This window comes from Tauraco erythrolophus, chromosome 6 (assembly GCF_009769465.1).
Source record: "Tauraco erythrolophus isolate bTauEry1 chromosome 6, bTauEry1.pri, whole genome shotgun sequence".
Classification (NCBI taxonomy): Eukaryota; Metazoa; Chordata; class Aves; order Musophagiformes; family Musophagidae; genus Tauraco; species Tauraco erythrolophus.
This window is the reverse complement of record NC_141470.1, coordinates 46,271,927-46,287,554: the sequence shown is the minus strand read 5'-3', so window position 1 is coordinate 46,287,554 and position 15,628 is coordinate 46,271,927. Positions and strand designations below refer to the sequence as shown.

General features: G+C 43.9%; 2 protein-coding genes across 7 annotated transcripts in view; one reads left to right on the top strand and one right to left on the bottom strand.

Moving 5' to 3' along the window:
- Window positions 1-1,330: 1,330 nt before the first annotated feature.
- Window positions 1,331-15,301, bottom strand: GEMIN2 (gem nuclear organelle associated protein 2). 3 transcript variants are annotated; one of them, XM_086613123.1, is made up of 11 exons: window positions 15,281-15,301; window positions 9,378-9,493; window positions 8,638-8,722; window positions 7,363-7,452; window positions 5,617-5,676; window positions 5,343-5,453; window positions 4,703-4,747; window positions 4,063-4,131; window positions 2,641-2,751; window positions 2,363-2,421; window positions 1,331-2,023 (listed from the first exon to the last, which is right to left on the bottom strand). In XM_086613123.1, exons 1-11 carry the CDS (start codon window positions 15,299-15,301, stop codon window positions 1,984-1,986), a joined length of 807 nt encoding a protein of 268 aa, XP_086469249.1. In that variant the 3' UTR covers window positions 1,331-1,983. The 3 variants fall into 3 exon arrangements, with proteins under 3 accessions (XP_086469249.1, XP_086469250.1, XP_086469248.1); XM_086613124.1 differs by lacking the exon at window positions 4,703-4,747; XM_086613122.1 differs by lacking the exon at window positions 15,281-15,301 and having other exon boundaries at window positions 9,378-9,499.
- SEC23A (SEC23 homolog A, COPII component) overlaps window positions 9,793-15,628 on the top strand; it is a 34,220-nt gene continuing 28,384 nt past the window's right edge. Inside the window, exons 1-3 of one of the 4 annotated variants that reach the window (XM_086613119.1) lie at window positions 9,793-9,927; window positions 10,577-10,747; window positions 10,962-11,126. The gene's annotated coding sequence lies outside the window, so the exon portion shown is untranslated. Of the gene's footprint in view, window positions 9,928-10,576; window positions 10,748-10,957; window positions 11,127-12,557; window positions 12,606-12,890; window positions 12,917-15,628 lie in introns of those variants that run through there. The other 3 variants (XM_086613117.1, XM_086613118.1, XM_086613120.1) reach the window with 3 other exon arrangements.

Here is a 15,628-nt window from a genome sequence, read left to right as displayed (position 1 = left end):
GTAAGCATGAAAACATCTTGTTTAAACTTTTAATGAATTTTGCTGTAAGACTTTTCCGTTGGCAGATTCAGACCTTATACTTTCAAATGAATCATTATAGAAACTTAGGGTGTTTATGCATAAGTGTGAGAATGCCTTGTAATAGTGATTCGAGACTGGTAAATAACAGGCTAACTAGAAAAGCTAACATGTTAAACCAGCATCTTTGATTGTTACAACTACCTTGCATGTTGGGAGAAGCGTATGTTGTCCAGTTGCATGGTGGGCAAGAACAGTGGAAGCTGTTTTCACTAAGCTTTAGGGAAAGTCTGAAGTTTGTTACGGATCAAGCCTTTTCTAGATAACTGTTGCAAGCTGGCAAGCTATAGATTATAAATGGGATAACCAGGGTTTATGATACTTGAGCTTTAGATGTGACCAAATTCTGATCTTTTCAGGTACTGTGAATGCTAGTTCACATTAGTTGTAGTGGGATAACTTGACAGTTCTAGGAAACATCTAGAGCAGAACTCAGACTAGCAGAATGCAAGTCCCACTGTTGATAGAACTAGCAGAGATGAAAGTAACTATGGTAGTGTGGTACTAGGTGGGGATCAGCTGTTCAACTGATTGGAAACACTGGATTGTTGTGGTTGTTGTTCACCTTTATAACTCAGATTTGTTTGAAATTGTAGGGCTAGAGAATTAACTAACTAGTATTCTTGCATTTCATGGCTTCTTCAGTTGCCAAGTCATCCTGCTTTCAACATGCTGAAAATGTTACTAAAGAGACTAGTAATAACTTGCACTATATGTCTAGTAGGTGGACATTTCAATGTCACCACATTTTAGGCATCTGCAGTGTGGCAGACATTCAGTATCAACATGTAGAGAATCATTGTTACTTGCATCTCAAGAATTAAAACTCTAGTAGTTACTGCAATCACTTTAATTTTTCACTTTGCAGTTAAGACTACCATTCCATATGCAAAAGTGCCAGTCATTTAAAGACATATGAAATGTTTATCGATAATTGGTTGTGGTTGATGATTATTTCTAATAGAGAGGGGAGTGATTTAAATTCTACAATATACAGAAAGCAAATGTAAGTTAATACTGTGTATCAATTTGCTGCTATCAACAGAATTCATAGTTCCTTTAATTGTTGAAGATAATTAGAAGCAGAGGGAGTCACGTATGTACCAAGCAGATGCTGATACTCTTGGCGAAGCACTTCAAGCTAAACATATAAATAGGTGAGCTAATGTATTTGTCAAGATACCATACAGAAAATAAATTTGTTCATTCTGTTTAATAAATGCTTCTATTAAAAGCATTGAATACAGCTGTATAATTTTCACTGTTTTCTGCAACTGTTTACTAAAAAATTCTATTACTACTTCAGGAAGTAGTAATGTTTTATGTTTTACTAAAATCTGTTTCAGTAACTTACTGGCTACAGTTGGAACTGCTTAGCAGTTCTTAAGCTCAGGAAACAAAGCTTGAAAAAACACATTCAGTCCTAGCTGTGTAGATTTCTATGGTAAGGCTGCTGTTAAGTAGCATGAAGAATGAGAAAAGCCACAATGTTTAAGAACACTCTTTAAAACGCTTCAGTTTTATTATAAAAGCCCTCAATAGGTGTGTGTTAAATAAAGAACAATCATTTGTAATGTAACCTCAGACTTCACCTAATAGCAGTCTCCACAAGGTTACTCAGATGGTAGAAATTTCTAACCAATAGTGTAGTTTACAGAGATAGTAGCTTGAGAGATGATGCCAGATGCTTCATTGACCATTTTATGGTGATGATGATGGTGTTGGAGACATTGACAATTTATGCTAAAGCTCAGCTTCAGTTATTCATAGCTGTCCCAAATGCATTATCGTGACTGAAGGGACTGTACAGTATTTCAGGTCTGAACAGTGCAGTGTCTTGCTGTTAACTCTGATAATGCTGTTTGTACTGTGGCAATGCAAAATACCTGACAGTCTCAAAACAGTCTAGGAAGGCTCATCAGCCAAGTCACGTTGATCAAAGTACCTAGTGGAGAGAAGTGGAATACACTAAGAAACCTCTAATGCAACATGCTCCTTACTTTGCTCTGAGGTGTTAAGACCCCCTGCTTTCTAGCTCTTCTTTTAGTGTTTAATTAGTATATCATAATTATAGCTTTACAGTTCAGGGGGCTCATCTGAGAAAACCAATACGTTTACTTTACTCATAGGTTTACCTTAAGTCCTTTTAGCTAAGTATATTTGCTACATAGGCCCAGGGTACTTTAACTGACTTCCACTTCAAAAGAATCTAGATCAGGACAAGAGTAATCACACATTTTTTTCTGGACACACTTTACTGGTTTAGGTATGTAGGTTGCATTACCTGCTAACTAAGCAGATTATCAAGTTCAGAGCTGATATTTGTTCTTCATTCTTGTTCTCCTGGAAGAGAAATAAATATTAGAACAGTTCTTTTGTTACCTGTGTCAAACAGAAAAGCTGTGACATGCCACATTATGTGCTTGTAGTCTTCTCTTTGTTCTCAAGCAAACTTAGGACAAGAAAAATTACTTACCAAGATTTCAGAAACTGAAAAAATCATCCTTCTAATAATTTGCTAAGTTCAGCAAGTCCTTTGCACAATGTTGTATTAAATCTTACCTCTAGTACTCTGACTTCTGAGCATCGTCTTGCTAGCTGTCGAATAAGGGAGTGAGCTTCAGGTAGCAAAGGTTTTTCAAGGCATGCCAACAGTGCATAAAGCCATCTACCCTGCATGGATTCAAATAACAAAGTTTTAATTATGAGCATTTCCTTGAAGTTTCATGCAGCTCTTGTTATACAGAGCAGGCCTGGAGTGCAGGTGTCAAAACAAAATGGCATTTAAGTGCTAGTGCCAGAATCAACACTACACAGTAGAATTTTGTGCCTCTAGATAAGCTTCTTGTGAGCAGTACTCCTGGATTTTGGTATTTTTTTGAATACTGGCCAAGATATAAATTAATACAGCTTACACTGTTAAAGTCTGAGGGAAGGATTACTTTAGTAATATCTGAAGATTATTACTTAGCTATTAATTTTTAACCTCAAAAACTATGGAAAAACATTCCTGAAGAGTGAGTGTATCAAGTCAGATCTTTGTGGAATTAATGCCATTAGATCAGCTTTTAAGATTTGCAGCACTGTGAAAACATGTCCTTTGCATTTTACTTCACCTGATTCTACTGTGTTCTTACAAACGTAACTTCTGCTACCAGTCTAACTTCCCAATTTAATTCCAGTGTCTAGTGGCTTTTATTGTGGAAATGAACTAAAAGTCAATGTGCATGTTCTCTGCAGCATGTTGGTTAAAAACAGTCCTCCAGAAAAGGACAGAACATGAAAGGTCTTTAAGTGGCTCAAAAGTAGTGAACCTGTGTTTAGTATTGTGGAAGTAGCTTTTCGTTACTCTTGCTTTGTGGTGCCGAAAGAGATGAGATGCATCCACCACGGTCTCTTGTCGATACGATGCCATTACGTAGCCAGTCAATCTAGTTGTAGCCAAACTCCATGCCAATGTACCCTGCCAATCAGAACTTCTTGCTAGGTTTGATTTGTCACCACACTAATGCAGCTAAGCTTTCTGCTCTGTGTGCTGCACATGGAAAGATTAAATGTGTCTTTACCAGCACCCTGCCATGCATCTCCAAACTAAAGTGGAGGTGTTGGTAAATACAGTGTGCAGCACCCTGACACCTTAAACTGGTCAGAACCAAAGCTGCTGCAGTCTGACCTTTTCCCTTCCCCAGTGCCAAACCTCATCTGACCTTGTGGTTTAAGTTAATGTGGGGAGCAATGAAAAGGGGAGGGAGGTTGGCAGTACTTGATAGGTCTGTATTGGTTATGTTTTGTATGTAGCCTTCCAAAAAGTTTTGTGAATATTCATTTTAGTATCTAATCAAGAAAATTTTGAAAGTAACTGAATATGATACATGCATCTAGAGGACTCTTTAGAAACTAAAATAATTTCATAGAAAACTGTTAACAATTTATCCCTTGTTTAATGAGCTCATGTGCAAGTAGTTAGAGTAAATTCAAAATTACCAGTTCTGGAGTAAATTTTTTCTCTCCAAACCAGCTTATCAGGTATTCTAAGACACTGGTTACTGTTGCCTTCAAAAGAGGAACGGAAAGAGACATTAGAATATGTTCAGTTTTTTGTTTTGCTGTCCTTCTACCCAAAGGATTACATTATATAAAAAGCAATGTGATTTTTTAAAAAGATACATATTATGTATTTCTAATCCACTGTGACACTATATGGTATTTATTCCAGGTTGAAGTTACATATAAGAGTAAGGTAAGTTTTAAAGCACCGGTTTCTGGAAAGAACTTTATATGAGGTAATTTTCTGTGTTAACAAAAGGTAGCTACAGATTAGGAGAGAGGCATCATGCTGACTGGTTGTTTCTGTATAAAGGTGACTAGCAAGAAACATTGTAGTAAAGGAAGCATAAGTGTGATTATTCTAGCCTTGCAGTGTACGTAAGAGTTCACAATCAAGTTGAAAGACTGCACTTGAAACACTGTCAAGCACCTAATAGGGAATTCAGCAAAAACTCAAATATTAATAAACAATTGCCTACTCTAGCACAGAAAAATAGGTAAGACTTGTGTAACAGACAGAGTATGAGAAATTACGATTTATGCAATGACACTATGCGATTCTAAGAGGTAGGCTTACCTGATTCATTCTGCTTACAATACTTAGCAAAGGGGGAAAGCCAACCTGAAAAATGTCAAGTTGGAAAATGTAGACATTATAAAACATTTTTGTTCTAATTTAGAACGTACTAACACTTTAAAGTGATGCTCAGACATCTGTAGTGATTTGAAAGTCTGTTCTGAGCTTGAAATATATTTTGAAAAAAATCTTCAAGCAAGCTCAAGATAAGGTCCAGTCAAATTTGGTATCAAAGAACCTTGCTTTTACTGTTAATTGTTAAAGTTCTGTTTTTTCAAAGTGATGCAGTGACGGGCATGTTTGTAGGATAGCATGTATGAGAAGGGGAACCACATATCACCGTTCTACAAAACACTAAAGCAGACTATGTCGAAAGCATTCCATTCAGTTCAGCGAGCAACAAAGTAGTGCACTTTAGCTGGTGACAGATGAAGGAACTCTTCAACTTTTTGACTGAAGGGATAGACTTGTGCTCTGCTTCGCTCAGTTTGCAATTAAAAGGGACAAAAAATGGGACTTTCTGGGCTCACCAGAGAGCCTACATTCTATTTAGCACAAAGTGGTAATAAGCAGTAGGATTGTTTCTGGCAGTTACTCTTGAAAATAGCAGCTGAAAATTAGATAGAAGTCCTATACTCACCTTTATGTAATCAATTCCTAGATTTTCATTATCAGATAGTACATCTATTTCTGAGTATACTCTTTCACCCAGGCAGAACTTCTTCCAGCCTTCTTCATCCTCTGATTTTGGCTGAAGTAAATAAAAAAAAAAAAGGGTGAAATATTCCTACCTTGAAGACACTGAAGAAAAGACTCAGTAATGTTTACAAGTTGTTGCATTAAACGGTAAAGCAAGATTAACCACAGATTTAATGACTGGAAAAACCCACAGCAGTGTTAAGAATTCTACTCACCATAGTAACATTGCTGTCCAGATGTTGTGACCGCCAGTGATTTCTGTGCTTGTTCAGGCTCTGAGGAATTAAAACAAAGCCAAATCACAGTTTAACTTTGCAGTTCTTTTATCCTAGCTGTAATTGCTCTTCATTACTCTTAAAATGTATAAGAAATATATTTTATGATGTTCTATAGATCAGTAGAGGCATATCTGGCTAAATATTTCCCATGCCTTTTAGTATAAATGTAACCAATTTGCTCATGCTGGGTGTTTGGCAGTAATGTTGAAGGAATTCTAAAGTCTACTACATAAAGTTAAGTTGACGTAGTAAGCTTTAATAGTCTTCTAGACTTTTCTTGGTATAACAACCTTAAGGAAAAACAAATTTGATTTAGTCCAAAAGCACACATAAAGCCAATATCCTGTTTCCAACAGTGGTCTGTATCTGATTAGATGTCTACAGAACTGTTAGAAGGAAGGCAAGCATGCTCTCCTAGTATATTTCTTCTACCTGACAAGGATGCCACATAAGACAAATTGGCGTGCTTGACGGTTTCCTGTGCAGAAGTGTAAAGTTTTTGTAACAGAAGAAATTTTTTCCCCAATCCAATTGTTAACTGTCGCAGTAAAAAAGACCACTAAAAATGCTGTAAGTAACAGTAGCTGATGCACAGTGTTTGAACAAGTGACTTCTGATGCTCTTTTTTCTCTTAAATATTTTTTAGGATATTCTCGTACTTCACAGTGTTAATTCTGGCACAGATGAGAAGACAACTGATTTGTGTATAAAAGAAATACCTGAACAGTGAATATGCCTTTAGATGTCACTTTCCTTAGTTCTACTAAAACCTTAGGTTATGCGTAACGTACAGTATGCAGTGTGATACCTTGTAGAAATAGGGACTAGCTCAGTTAATGTTTACAACGTAGATGCAGTATTACAGATCTCCACTGATTTACCTCCCCCAAAAAACAGGGTAAATGAGCTCATCCCAAGTTCAGCGCTACAGCAGCTTCAGTGCATCTGGTTATACTTCAGTTACTTGAAGCATTCCTACAATGCAGTATCGATGCATTGTAAACATGCCTTCTGCAGTACTGGAGTCATAAATGATCTCTCCCTACATCTTTATTATGTTTTGCATTTCACCCTGTTTGAACTGTGGAAAAGAGAGAGAGAGAGAGTGCTCAATTCTCCAGTTGTGTTCTGTTCTTTAAGAGCAGGGTGCAAATGTGGTAGGAAGGATTTAGGTCTGTGCTAACACTACAGCCTTACAAATACATTTTACCAAATCAATATTTCTCCTCATAGTGAGTGCCACCACTGTCAACAGTGTCCTAAATGGACAGTGTGTTCTACGTACATGAATCTCCTGGTGGGTTAGAATCCACTTGTGTTTCAGTTGTTGAGTTCTGCAGAACATTCCTGCTAGCACTACGTTTTAACGTAACTGCCTAACATCATATGGAATTTTTGTCCACTCTCAGCTACTCTGTATCATTTAATCTAAATACTGACAGATATTTTTGCTGAAGTTGAAGAATTTTTTCTCAAACGTGACTCTCAAGAGTTTTATCAAAGGTTTAAAAGCCACACAGTACATACTCAATTCTTTTTCAAGAACTTAAAACGTTTGCCTACAAACATCTGTCCTACCATAAACTCATAATATTTCTATACTAGGTATAAGGTTGTTCCCCATAAAGCACAGATGTGTTCTACCCAGACAGTGCAAGTCCCCTCACGCACACCATTCTGTACCTGACGGACAGCTGAGAAATTGGCCACTTGCTGCTGCTGCCACTTGAGCGTTGGAGAGTATCCTTCAGGAGCAGGCTGACATCCGGAAATCTAAGAAAACACTGGCAATAATTATAATGTAAAGAAAGCTTTATAAGAAGAATCCTTAAAAATGAGAGAATCAGTAAGTGTTTACCATCAGGTAAACAATATCCTTGAAATCTTCATTTAAGAAAAGTAATTTCGTGACCACATCCAAGACTGATGAAACGGTTTAGACAAAATTTATTGTTTGACTCTTCTCATATGCAATTAAGAAGAAAAACTAAGTATTCAAAATACATTGTCAAATAATTATTTAAGATCATCTTTTAGCAATTGTTCTGCCTTAATTTCCCTATTTATAAAAAGCAAGGTGCTGTTTCCTTATCTTGGACAGATGCTATGAATCTTAGCTGTTCTACTTGCCAAGACCGCAAGTTGAGGAAGACAGAAGACTGCAAAAATATGTTTTAGGAAATCAACTGACAGTTAAGTAGAGAAAACCTCTTTAAAGATTAGCAGGAAAGAGTTATTAAAAAAAAAAAAAACAAATCTTTCTACCAATGTTTAAGAATGCCACTACAAAGAGATGAGACAAATGAAAAGAATGGTCACAGAAGTTAACATGGTCATACATCAGTACTAGAAACTTGAGCAATTTAGTAGTGAAATTTCTGATGACACAGTTTTCACTAGAGAAAGGCAAACTGTGGTCTCGAGCTATTTGAAAGCAGATTAAAAACTATGCTGTCAGGGCAATGTGACAACAGAAAAATCTTCTTGGGCAGTAAGGAAAAACTGATAAAATATTCCACCAAAAAGGAAAGAAGTGGTGCTAGAATTTCATCTAACTTCAGTTAAGCTTAGCTGCACTTACTACCTTTACTCTGGATATTTATTTAAACCTAAATATAGATATGGAGATACCTTTCTTTTAAAGTTTATGCAGGTTTTATGATGAAATATTTGTAAAACTTAATGCAACATTTGATTTCCTCAGACAGTAAAATAGCCTGCTGTGTATCGAATAGCATGGATATTATCAATTTAAATCAGTTATGAAGACTGCTGTTAGCCAGCAGCTGAACAGGTGTTTCTTCAAACCCAGACATTTCATTAATTCTGTAGATGCTTTTAAAATCCAGCAGTGCTATTTAGTTATGCCAACCACTCCCCCAAACTAGTATAAACATTACATTCGTATCTTTCCCCTTCATTTTTTTCCTCTCAAGACATGTAAAAGCTCAAACTTACTGAAATGTTTACTGTCTGCTTCTTTCTCAATTTTTTGGGGTCTATTTGTGCCACGACCACATCTGGGCATCGAGCTGCTTCAATCCTACAAAATAAAATCCAGTGGCTACGTTTTTTTCCTTTTTGGAACAGGTGGTTATATGGCAGATGTCTCTGAAACGCAGCACCTACGGAAATCTTCAGGTATGTAAAACACCGACTGTACCGGCAATTCCTGCGGGAGGTTTGATTTGGAAGCTACGGGTCAAGTATTCTCCGTTTCTACAGGACTGCTCGGGCCTGCTCGAAGCTCGGTCGCTTCCTAACCTGCCTCAAGTGCGGCAGCGCTTCCCGCAGCGAGTCCCCGGGAGGCCGCCGCTGCTGGCACGGAGAGCCACGAACCCGACCTCCATCCTCCCGGCGAGCACGGGGCAGCATCGGCCCTCGGAGCTGCGGGGCCCGCCGAGGCACACGCCGCGCAGCGGGGCTCACACAGCCGTAGGGAAGCGGCAGCCTCGCAGACAGCGGGTGGGCTCACACCCGATGCCGGACGGGATCCCACCGCACCGGGAGCACGGCGGAAACAGCTCTTCTGGCTGCGGCAAAACGGTAGCACGACACGGCCGCCCTCGCACGCCCCGACGCCAAGCTCGGCCCGGGCAGCGCCGGCGGCCGCGCCGCTCTCGCCGGGAGGTGATGGCGGCGGGCTCGGCCGGCCGCCCCGGCCCGCGGGAGCTCGGCCCGTCCGCCCCGCCACTCACTGGACGCGCTTCAGATACTCCTGGGGCGTCCTGGGAGGCACCGTGGGGTCGAAATCCTCGGCCAAGTCACAGTCATCCACGGGCAGCAGCCGCGGCATCAGCTCCTCCACGCCCGCCTCCATGGCCCCACCGCTACGGGCGCCCGACCCCCCCGGCAGCGGGGACCGCCCGACCGGCCGCCACCGGTACCGGCACCGGCCCGCCGCGACGCAGGCGCGCCGCGAGGCGGTGCGAGACGCGGGCTGCTCTCGCGAGAACGGCGACGCTAGGCCCTCCTCAGGGCGGCCGCCCCCTCCCCGGTAGCGGCGGGCGCGCCCCGGGGGCGGTGCCGTTATTGCTCACGTGCGCTGGTGGTGGGACCGGTACCGGTACCGGGCGCGCGCTGCGTGCGCCGCCGGGAAGCGCCGAGCCCCGAGCGGCCGCCTGCTCTGGGCGTTTTGGCTGGCCTGAAAGCGCGGGGAGAGGAATAAACCGGAATTTGTCCAAAGAGCGGTGCAGGGAGCGGTTGTGCCAATGCACATCGAACTAGGCCCAGTTCTGTGGTGAATCGGTGCGAACCCTGAATAACTATTTTTCTTAGGCTGCGTGCCATTATTCTAATAACCTAAGTTCTTGCAAATGGTTCCTTAGAACTCGTCTGTTAGTATTTTCCACTCTATCTGTGGGCATCCAGTAATACTACTACTTGTCCCTTCCTTGAAATGCTTTGAGATCTACGGTTGAGATCAGTGACGTGAAAGTTAATTGCTATAAATTTAAACAGTTCTCGTTCTGGAAGGGTCAATGGCTGAGTTTTTATTTTGTTGCTGTATGGGTTTATCTAAATACTATTATGTGGGAGTATCCATATGCCAAATCAAAAGCAAGATAGCGTTGGCACGAAGGGGGGTTGCTTCTCAGGATGAAAAGCAGATGGATAATACTATAATAATTTACATTGTGTATTATGAATTCCTGTTATGCAAAATGTCTATCCGTACATTATTTCTCCTATCTCTGCTATTTCTGCTGCATGCGAAGTCAGTTTGGTGCTTCCCACAGTCCACCTAGTAGATCAGAGTAGCTCTAAATACTTCTGACATAAGTTCCAAAAAAGCAATGCTGCTTTTTTTTTTTTTTTCTGCAAGGCTGTATTTTAGCAGTTCTGAACAAACGTCCACCCTAACTCCTCCTCTCCACTGGCTTTTGTTTGTTTTAAGGTGTTTCCGAAACCACCTATGTGTAACAGGGAGTTTTAATTCTGAAACCCGGATCTAACATCCTAGTTGAGTGTGCAACAATTGCAGTCACCACTAGAAATAAAACCTGCTGAGCTAAAACTACAGTGGTATCTCTGGAAAAGCTGACCGATGGTCAAGACAAAAACTTTGGTGAGTCCACCTGTAAAATCTTCTCTTCTAATACTTTGGTAATACTCAGAACTTACTTTTTCTGTTTGTCGTGAAGGCAAGAACTATGAACAGAAAGAGAATGCACAGATATAAATATACTTTAAACATACTTTATATCTTTAGATTACTTTTTCTGGAACTTTCCATCAATACTTTTAAAATGAAGTAACATATTTTTAATTATTACAGGTAGTCTTCCACAGATAATAAAATTGTTCTTAAGAAGTTTTACCAACAATGTTGATGCAGTGGCTAGCAAATATGACTCAGTGGAGGAAGAGGAAAAAGAAACTGGATATGAATATTCTTTCTCCTCAACTTCCCAGGCATTATGGAAGAGCAGTTTTCCAAACAAAGGGTGAGTCGCCATCAGTGGATATGCACTGCTGACTGAAAAAAATATCTAACACTTAAGCTAAAATTTCTGCATTAAGAAAAATGAAATGCTTTCACTGTACACTCTAATACTGGCAGATAATAAAGTATTTTCTTATAAGGAGTATATACCATGTTAGGATCCTCTTTTCTGTTCTTTTTTTTGCTTCTCTTGCTTTTCTCTATGGCTTGCACAATCGTAACAGCTGCAAGACATTTCTTGAAGTTTAGAGCATTGGATTGAGTCATTATGTAATGAAATTTAATTGTGCTAATGACTAATTAAAAATACTGTATATCTTGTGTTTATAGTGAACTTTTAGAATAGCATACTTTCCTGTTCTTCCCTTCTAAGTGTCATTGTCAGTTGCTTCTTTTTCTCTTGTTGTCTGTAGAGCTCATCTTGCAGTTCTGACTTTGAGACTTGCGTCTTTTCAGTGTAACTTTCTGAAAACGTATTTGAATACTTTTGAAATTATAACACTGAATTTCTTTCTGTGCATCTGTTTGAAGTTCACCCTGTTGTGATTTCCCCCTGCCAAACCGAGGGAGTTACGTGGCCTTGGCAAGCTCCCGCTTAACACTCCCCCAACCGGCAGTGAGATTTGTGGACGTGGAAATTTAAAATCCCTCCCTTTAAGTTCTGCTCCTGTTTGCCTGCTCATGTTTTTAGACCAAAGAGGACTGGCAAACAATACTGGACATAGTTGATACCCTATCTCCCTATCATAGTAATGGCATAGGAATTCTATGATATCCCCCGTGTCTGGATCGATTGCACTGAAATATCTCAGGAAAGACAGAAGTTACTGTTCTAGCCTTTTGTGGCAGGCTTGTTTAAAACGATTCTGAAGTGCCCTGAACCTGAATGTCACTGTAACTTGGGTTTGGGGGGCAAAAAAGATAACCACACTAACAACAAAATTGAGCGAAACTGTACAGTTATGGCTACGTGAAAGTTACTGTGCGGATAGTAAATAAAAGTGTTATATTTCTAAATATTTACAAATGTGAGATAAAGTATTGTCTCAGGCTAAAAACCACCCTAGATATAACTTCAATACTTTTTTTCCCAGGCAGTCCGAGGAAACACAGAAATAACCGCCCAAATTAAAAAGCTGCCATTAACAGGCACGGTGGAAGAGAAGCAACAAGCATTCGACTGCCAGACGGCGGCGGGCGCGGCCCCGAGGGCTCCCTGGCAGAGCCCCTCGCAGGCAGCACACAAAGCGGCCGCGGGGCCCTGCGCCCACGGCGGGGCTGAGGGCCGCGCCGGTAACCGCGGGCGCAGGGAGCGGGGCGCAGCCGAGGGGCAGGGAAGGCGGAAGTGCCGGCGGTGGCCGGCATGTCTCCTTTCTCGAACGGTTTGGGCAGCGAGGCTGAGGCAAACGGTCTTTAGAGGAAATCTGAGAGCGGCCGCACACGGGAGCCGCCAGGGCGGTGAAGCAAGCGAAGGGCAGCGGTACGGGACGACTGGCGCCGGGCCGCGCCACTCCGCTCCGCTCGCCGGAGAGGGCCGTGGGGCGCAGGCGGGCTGGCGCGGCAGGAGCCGGTCCGCAGCCGGGCGCGGCTAGGGCTCACCCTGCGCCGGGGGCGGCGGGGAGGGGGGGGAGCCGCGGAGCTCAGCCCGCCCCGGCCCATCGCTCTCTGCCCCTTGACGTGGCGCGGACTCTCCCATCAGCCATGTTGGCTGCGTCGGCAGCGCCGGGGCAGCTGCGTGAGGGCGGGGGAGAGCGAGAAAGGCGGCGGCGGCGGCGGCGGTTGGGACCTGGGGTGAGCAGGCAGAGGCTGAGGAGGCAGCCGAGGGCGCGGGGAGCCGGAGCCGGCCGGCGGCGTGACCTAGGGGGTGCCACGGGGAGGCGAGTCGTTCGGCGCCGCCGTGGCGGCAGCCCCGCTCCGCGCCGTGCGTGGGTACGGCGGGCACCGCAGCCCTCGGGCCGTGGGGCTCCCGCCCGGCTGCTGGGCCAGGAGGGCGCGCGGTGGGGAGCTCCGCGTCTCCTCTCACGATGCTTCGGGCGCTCACGCCGCCCTCCGTGGCTGTGAGGGGGGGGTCCCCGGGCGGACCGAAGCTGCCCTGAGGGGCCGGGGATACCGCCGGCGGCTGGTCAGCGCAGCCCGTGGCCGCCCGGGCCCGGGCCGGGAGTGCGTTCGCCCCTGCTCGTGAGGCGGTGGAGCCCGGCTGAGCCGGTGCGGGCGGCCGCCGAGAGCCCCGTCCTCGGCTCCTCAGGTGGGGCCGGCGGGGCACGGCGGCCGCTGCGCCGGCTGCGAAGGGCGGCTGGGGCCGGCGGCGTCTCTCGTGTCCCGGAGCTCCGCTGTACCCGCGTCGTGCCGCGGCCGGGGGCTCTGGCAGGGGCGCCTTGCGATGTAGGCTGTGTAAAGCCACAGAAAAATTGTGTTTAGGCAGGCCCTGCGGCATTGGAGTGTGTGTAGAAGTAGTCCTCGGCAAACAAAACTGGGAGAGTGGGATGTGGAGTGAGTTGTTATTGTTGACAGTTGCTTCTGGAAGCATTTCAAAATAACGTAATTTTGAAGTAACGTATTTCAAACCTGTTTATTCAGCTATAGGATAGCTTTCTAAATGGTTAGAAAATCCTACCTGTACTCTTGCATCTAGGCAGAGTGATTCCATGAATAGTATTATTTACCTGAGAATCAAGCCCTCATGGTCAGGTATAGTCAGCCTGTGACTTCTTATGCAATTCAGGTGTGGCTTCTTTGTGTGACACAGAGATTGCCGTGGTGCAGGGATGCGAGCTAATTTCAGCCTCAGCAGTGGGAGGGAGGAAGCAAGCCAGGGAGGACTGCTGGTCTTGTCTGGACATTCTATGCTGCAGCAAAGCTAAAGCAGTGACACCCCAATGTGGGAGCTGTTGCTATTCAGCTGTTCCGAAAATCAGTCTCTGTGGTTTTCTTAGGTGGGCAATATGCGTTTTGTGGCTTTCAGGTATGTGAAGTTTGGTGTGTAGCCTGTAGGTCAGGAGGATTTGCTTTTCTGGTGTAATGTAATACGTCTTCACAGCTATCCCGGAAAATGTGCCTGCGTAGCTACAGCAGTGGTACTGAAACTAAGTGTAACTTGTCAGACCGTGAGTTTCACATTTGATGAATGATGAAATATGTAAGCATTATTGGCTCTTGGAAAGGAAGAAAAGGATGGAAGAAAAGGTGGAGGAAAATTTGATTATTAGCAGGTTCTTCCTTCTGAATAGGAAACATATGCTGTACTAGACAGTAACAGTATTTAACTCGATAAATCCAACAAGTCTTTTATGTATATATGTGCACTTTTTTTAGTCACTGCACACTGGCGTTTGTACATTGTCCTCTGAGGAGCAGTAACTGAGTGGTAAAAATGAAGTCCACGTAAAACTGTTTCGAACGTAGCTAGAGTAAACTGCAGAGAACAGACTTTAAAGCCCAGTACAGAAAGTGGGAGTTCATGGTGGACAAGTCCATGGGACCTGATGAGGCGCATCTGCGGGTCCTGAGGGAACTGGCAGATGAAGTTGCTGAGCCGCTATCCATCATATTTCAGAAGTTGTGGCAGTCTGGTGAGGTTCCCAATGACTGGAAAAGGGGAAACATAGCCCCCATCTTTAAAAAGGGAAAAAAAGAAGACCTGTGGAACTACAGGCCAGTCAGTCTCACCTCTGTGCCCGGCAAGATCATGGAGCACATCCTCCTTGTGACTATGCTAAGGCACATAGAAAATAAGGAGGTGATTGGTGACAGCCAACATGGCTTCACTAAGGGCAAATCCTGCCTGACTAATCTGGTGGCCTTCAATGATGAGGTTACAGCATTGAGGGATAGGGGGAGAGCAACTGACATCATCTACCTGGACTTATCCAAAGCATTTGATGCTGTCCCACACGACATCCTTATCTCTAAACTGGAAAGACATGGTTTTGATGGATGGACCACTCAGTGGATAAGGAATTGGCTGGATGGTCACACTCAAAGAGTTGTGGTCAATGGTTCAATGTCCAAGTGGAGGCCAGTGACGAGTGGTGTTCCTCAGGGGTCAGTACTGGGACCAGTGCTATTTAACATCTTTGTTGGTGACATGGACAGTGGGATTGAGTGCACCCTCAGCAAGTTTGCAGCTGACACCAAATTGTGTGGTGTTGTGGACACGCTGGAGGGAAGGGATGCCATCCAGAGGGACCTTGGCAGGCTGGAGAGGTGGGCCTGTGAGAACCTCATGAAGTTCAACAAGGCCAAGTGCAAGGTCCTGCACGTGGGTCGGGGCAATCCCAAGCACAAGTACAGGCTGGGCGAAGAATGGATTGAGAGCAGCCCTGAGGAAAAGGACTTGGGAGTGCTGGTGGATGAGAAGCTCCACATGAGCCAGCAATGTGCACTGGCAGCCCAGAAAGCCAACCGTATCCTGGGCTGCATCCAAACAAGCGTGGCCAGCAAGTCAAGGGAAGCGATTCTGCCCCTCTGCTCTGCTCTCGTGAGACCCCACCTGGAATACTGCAT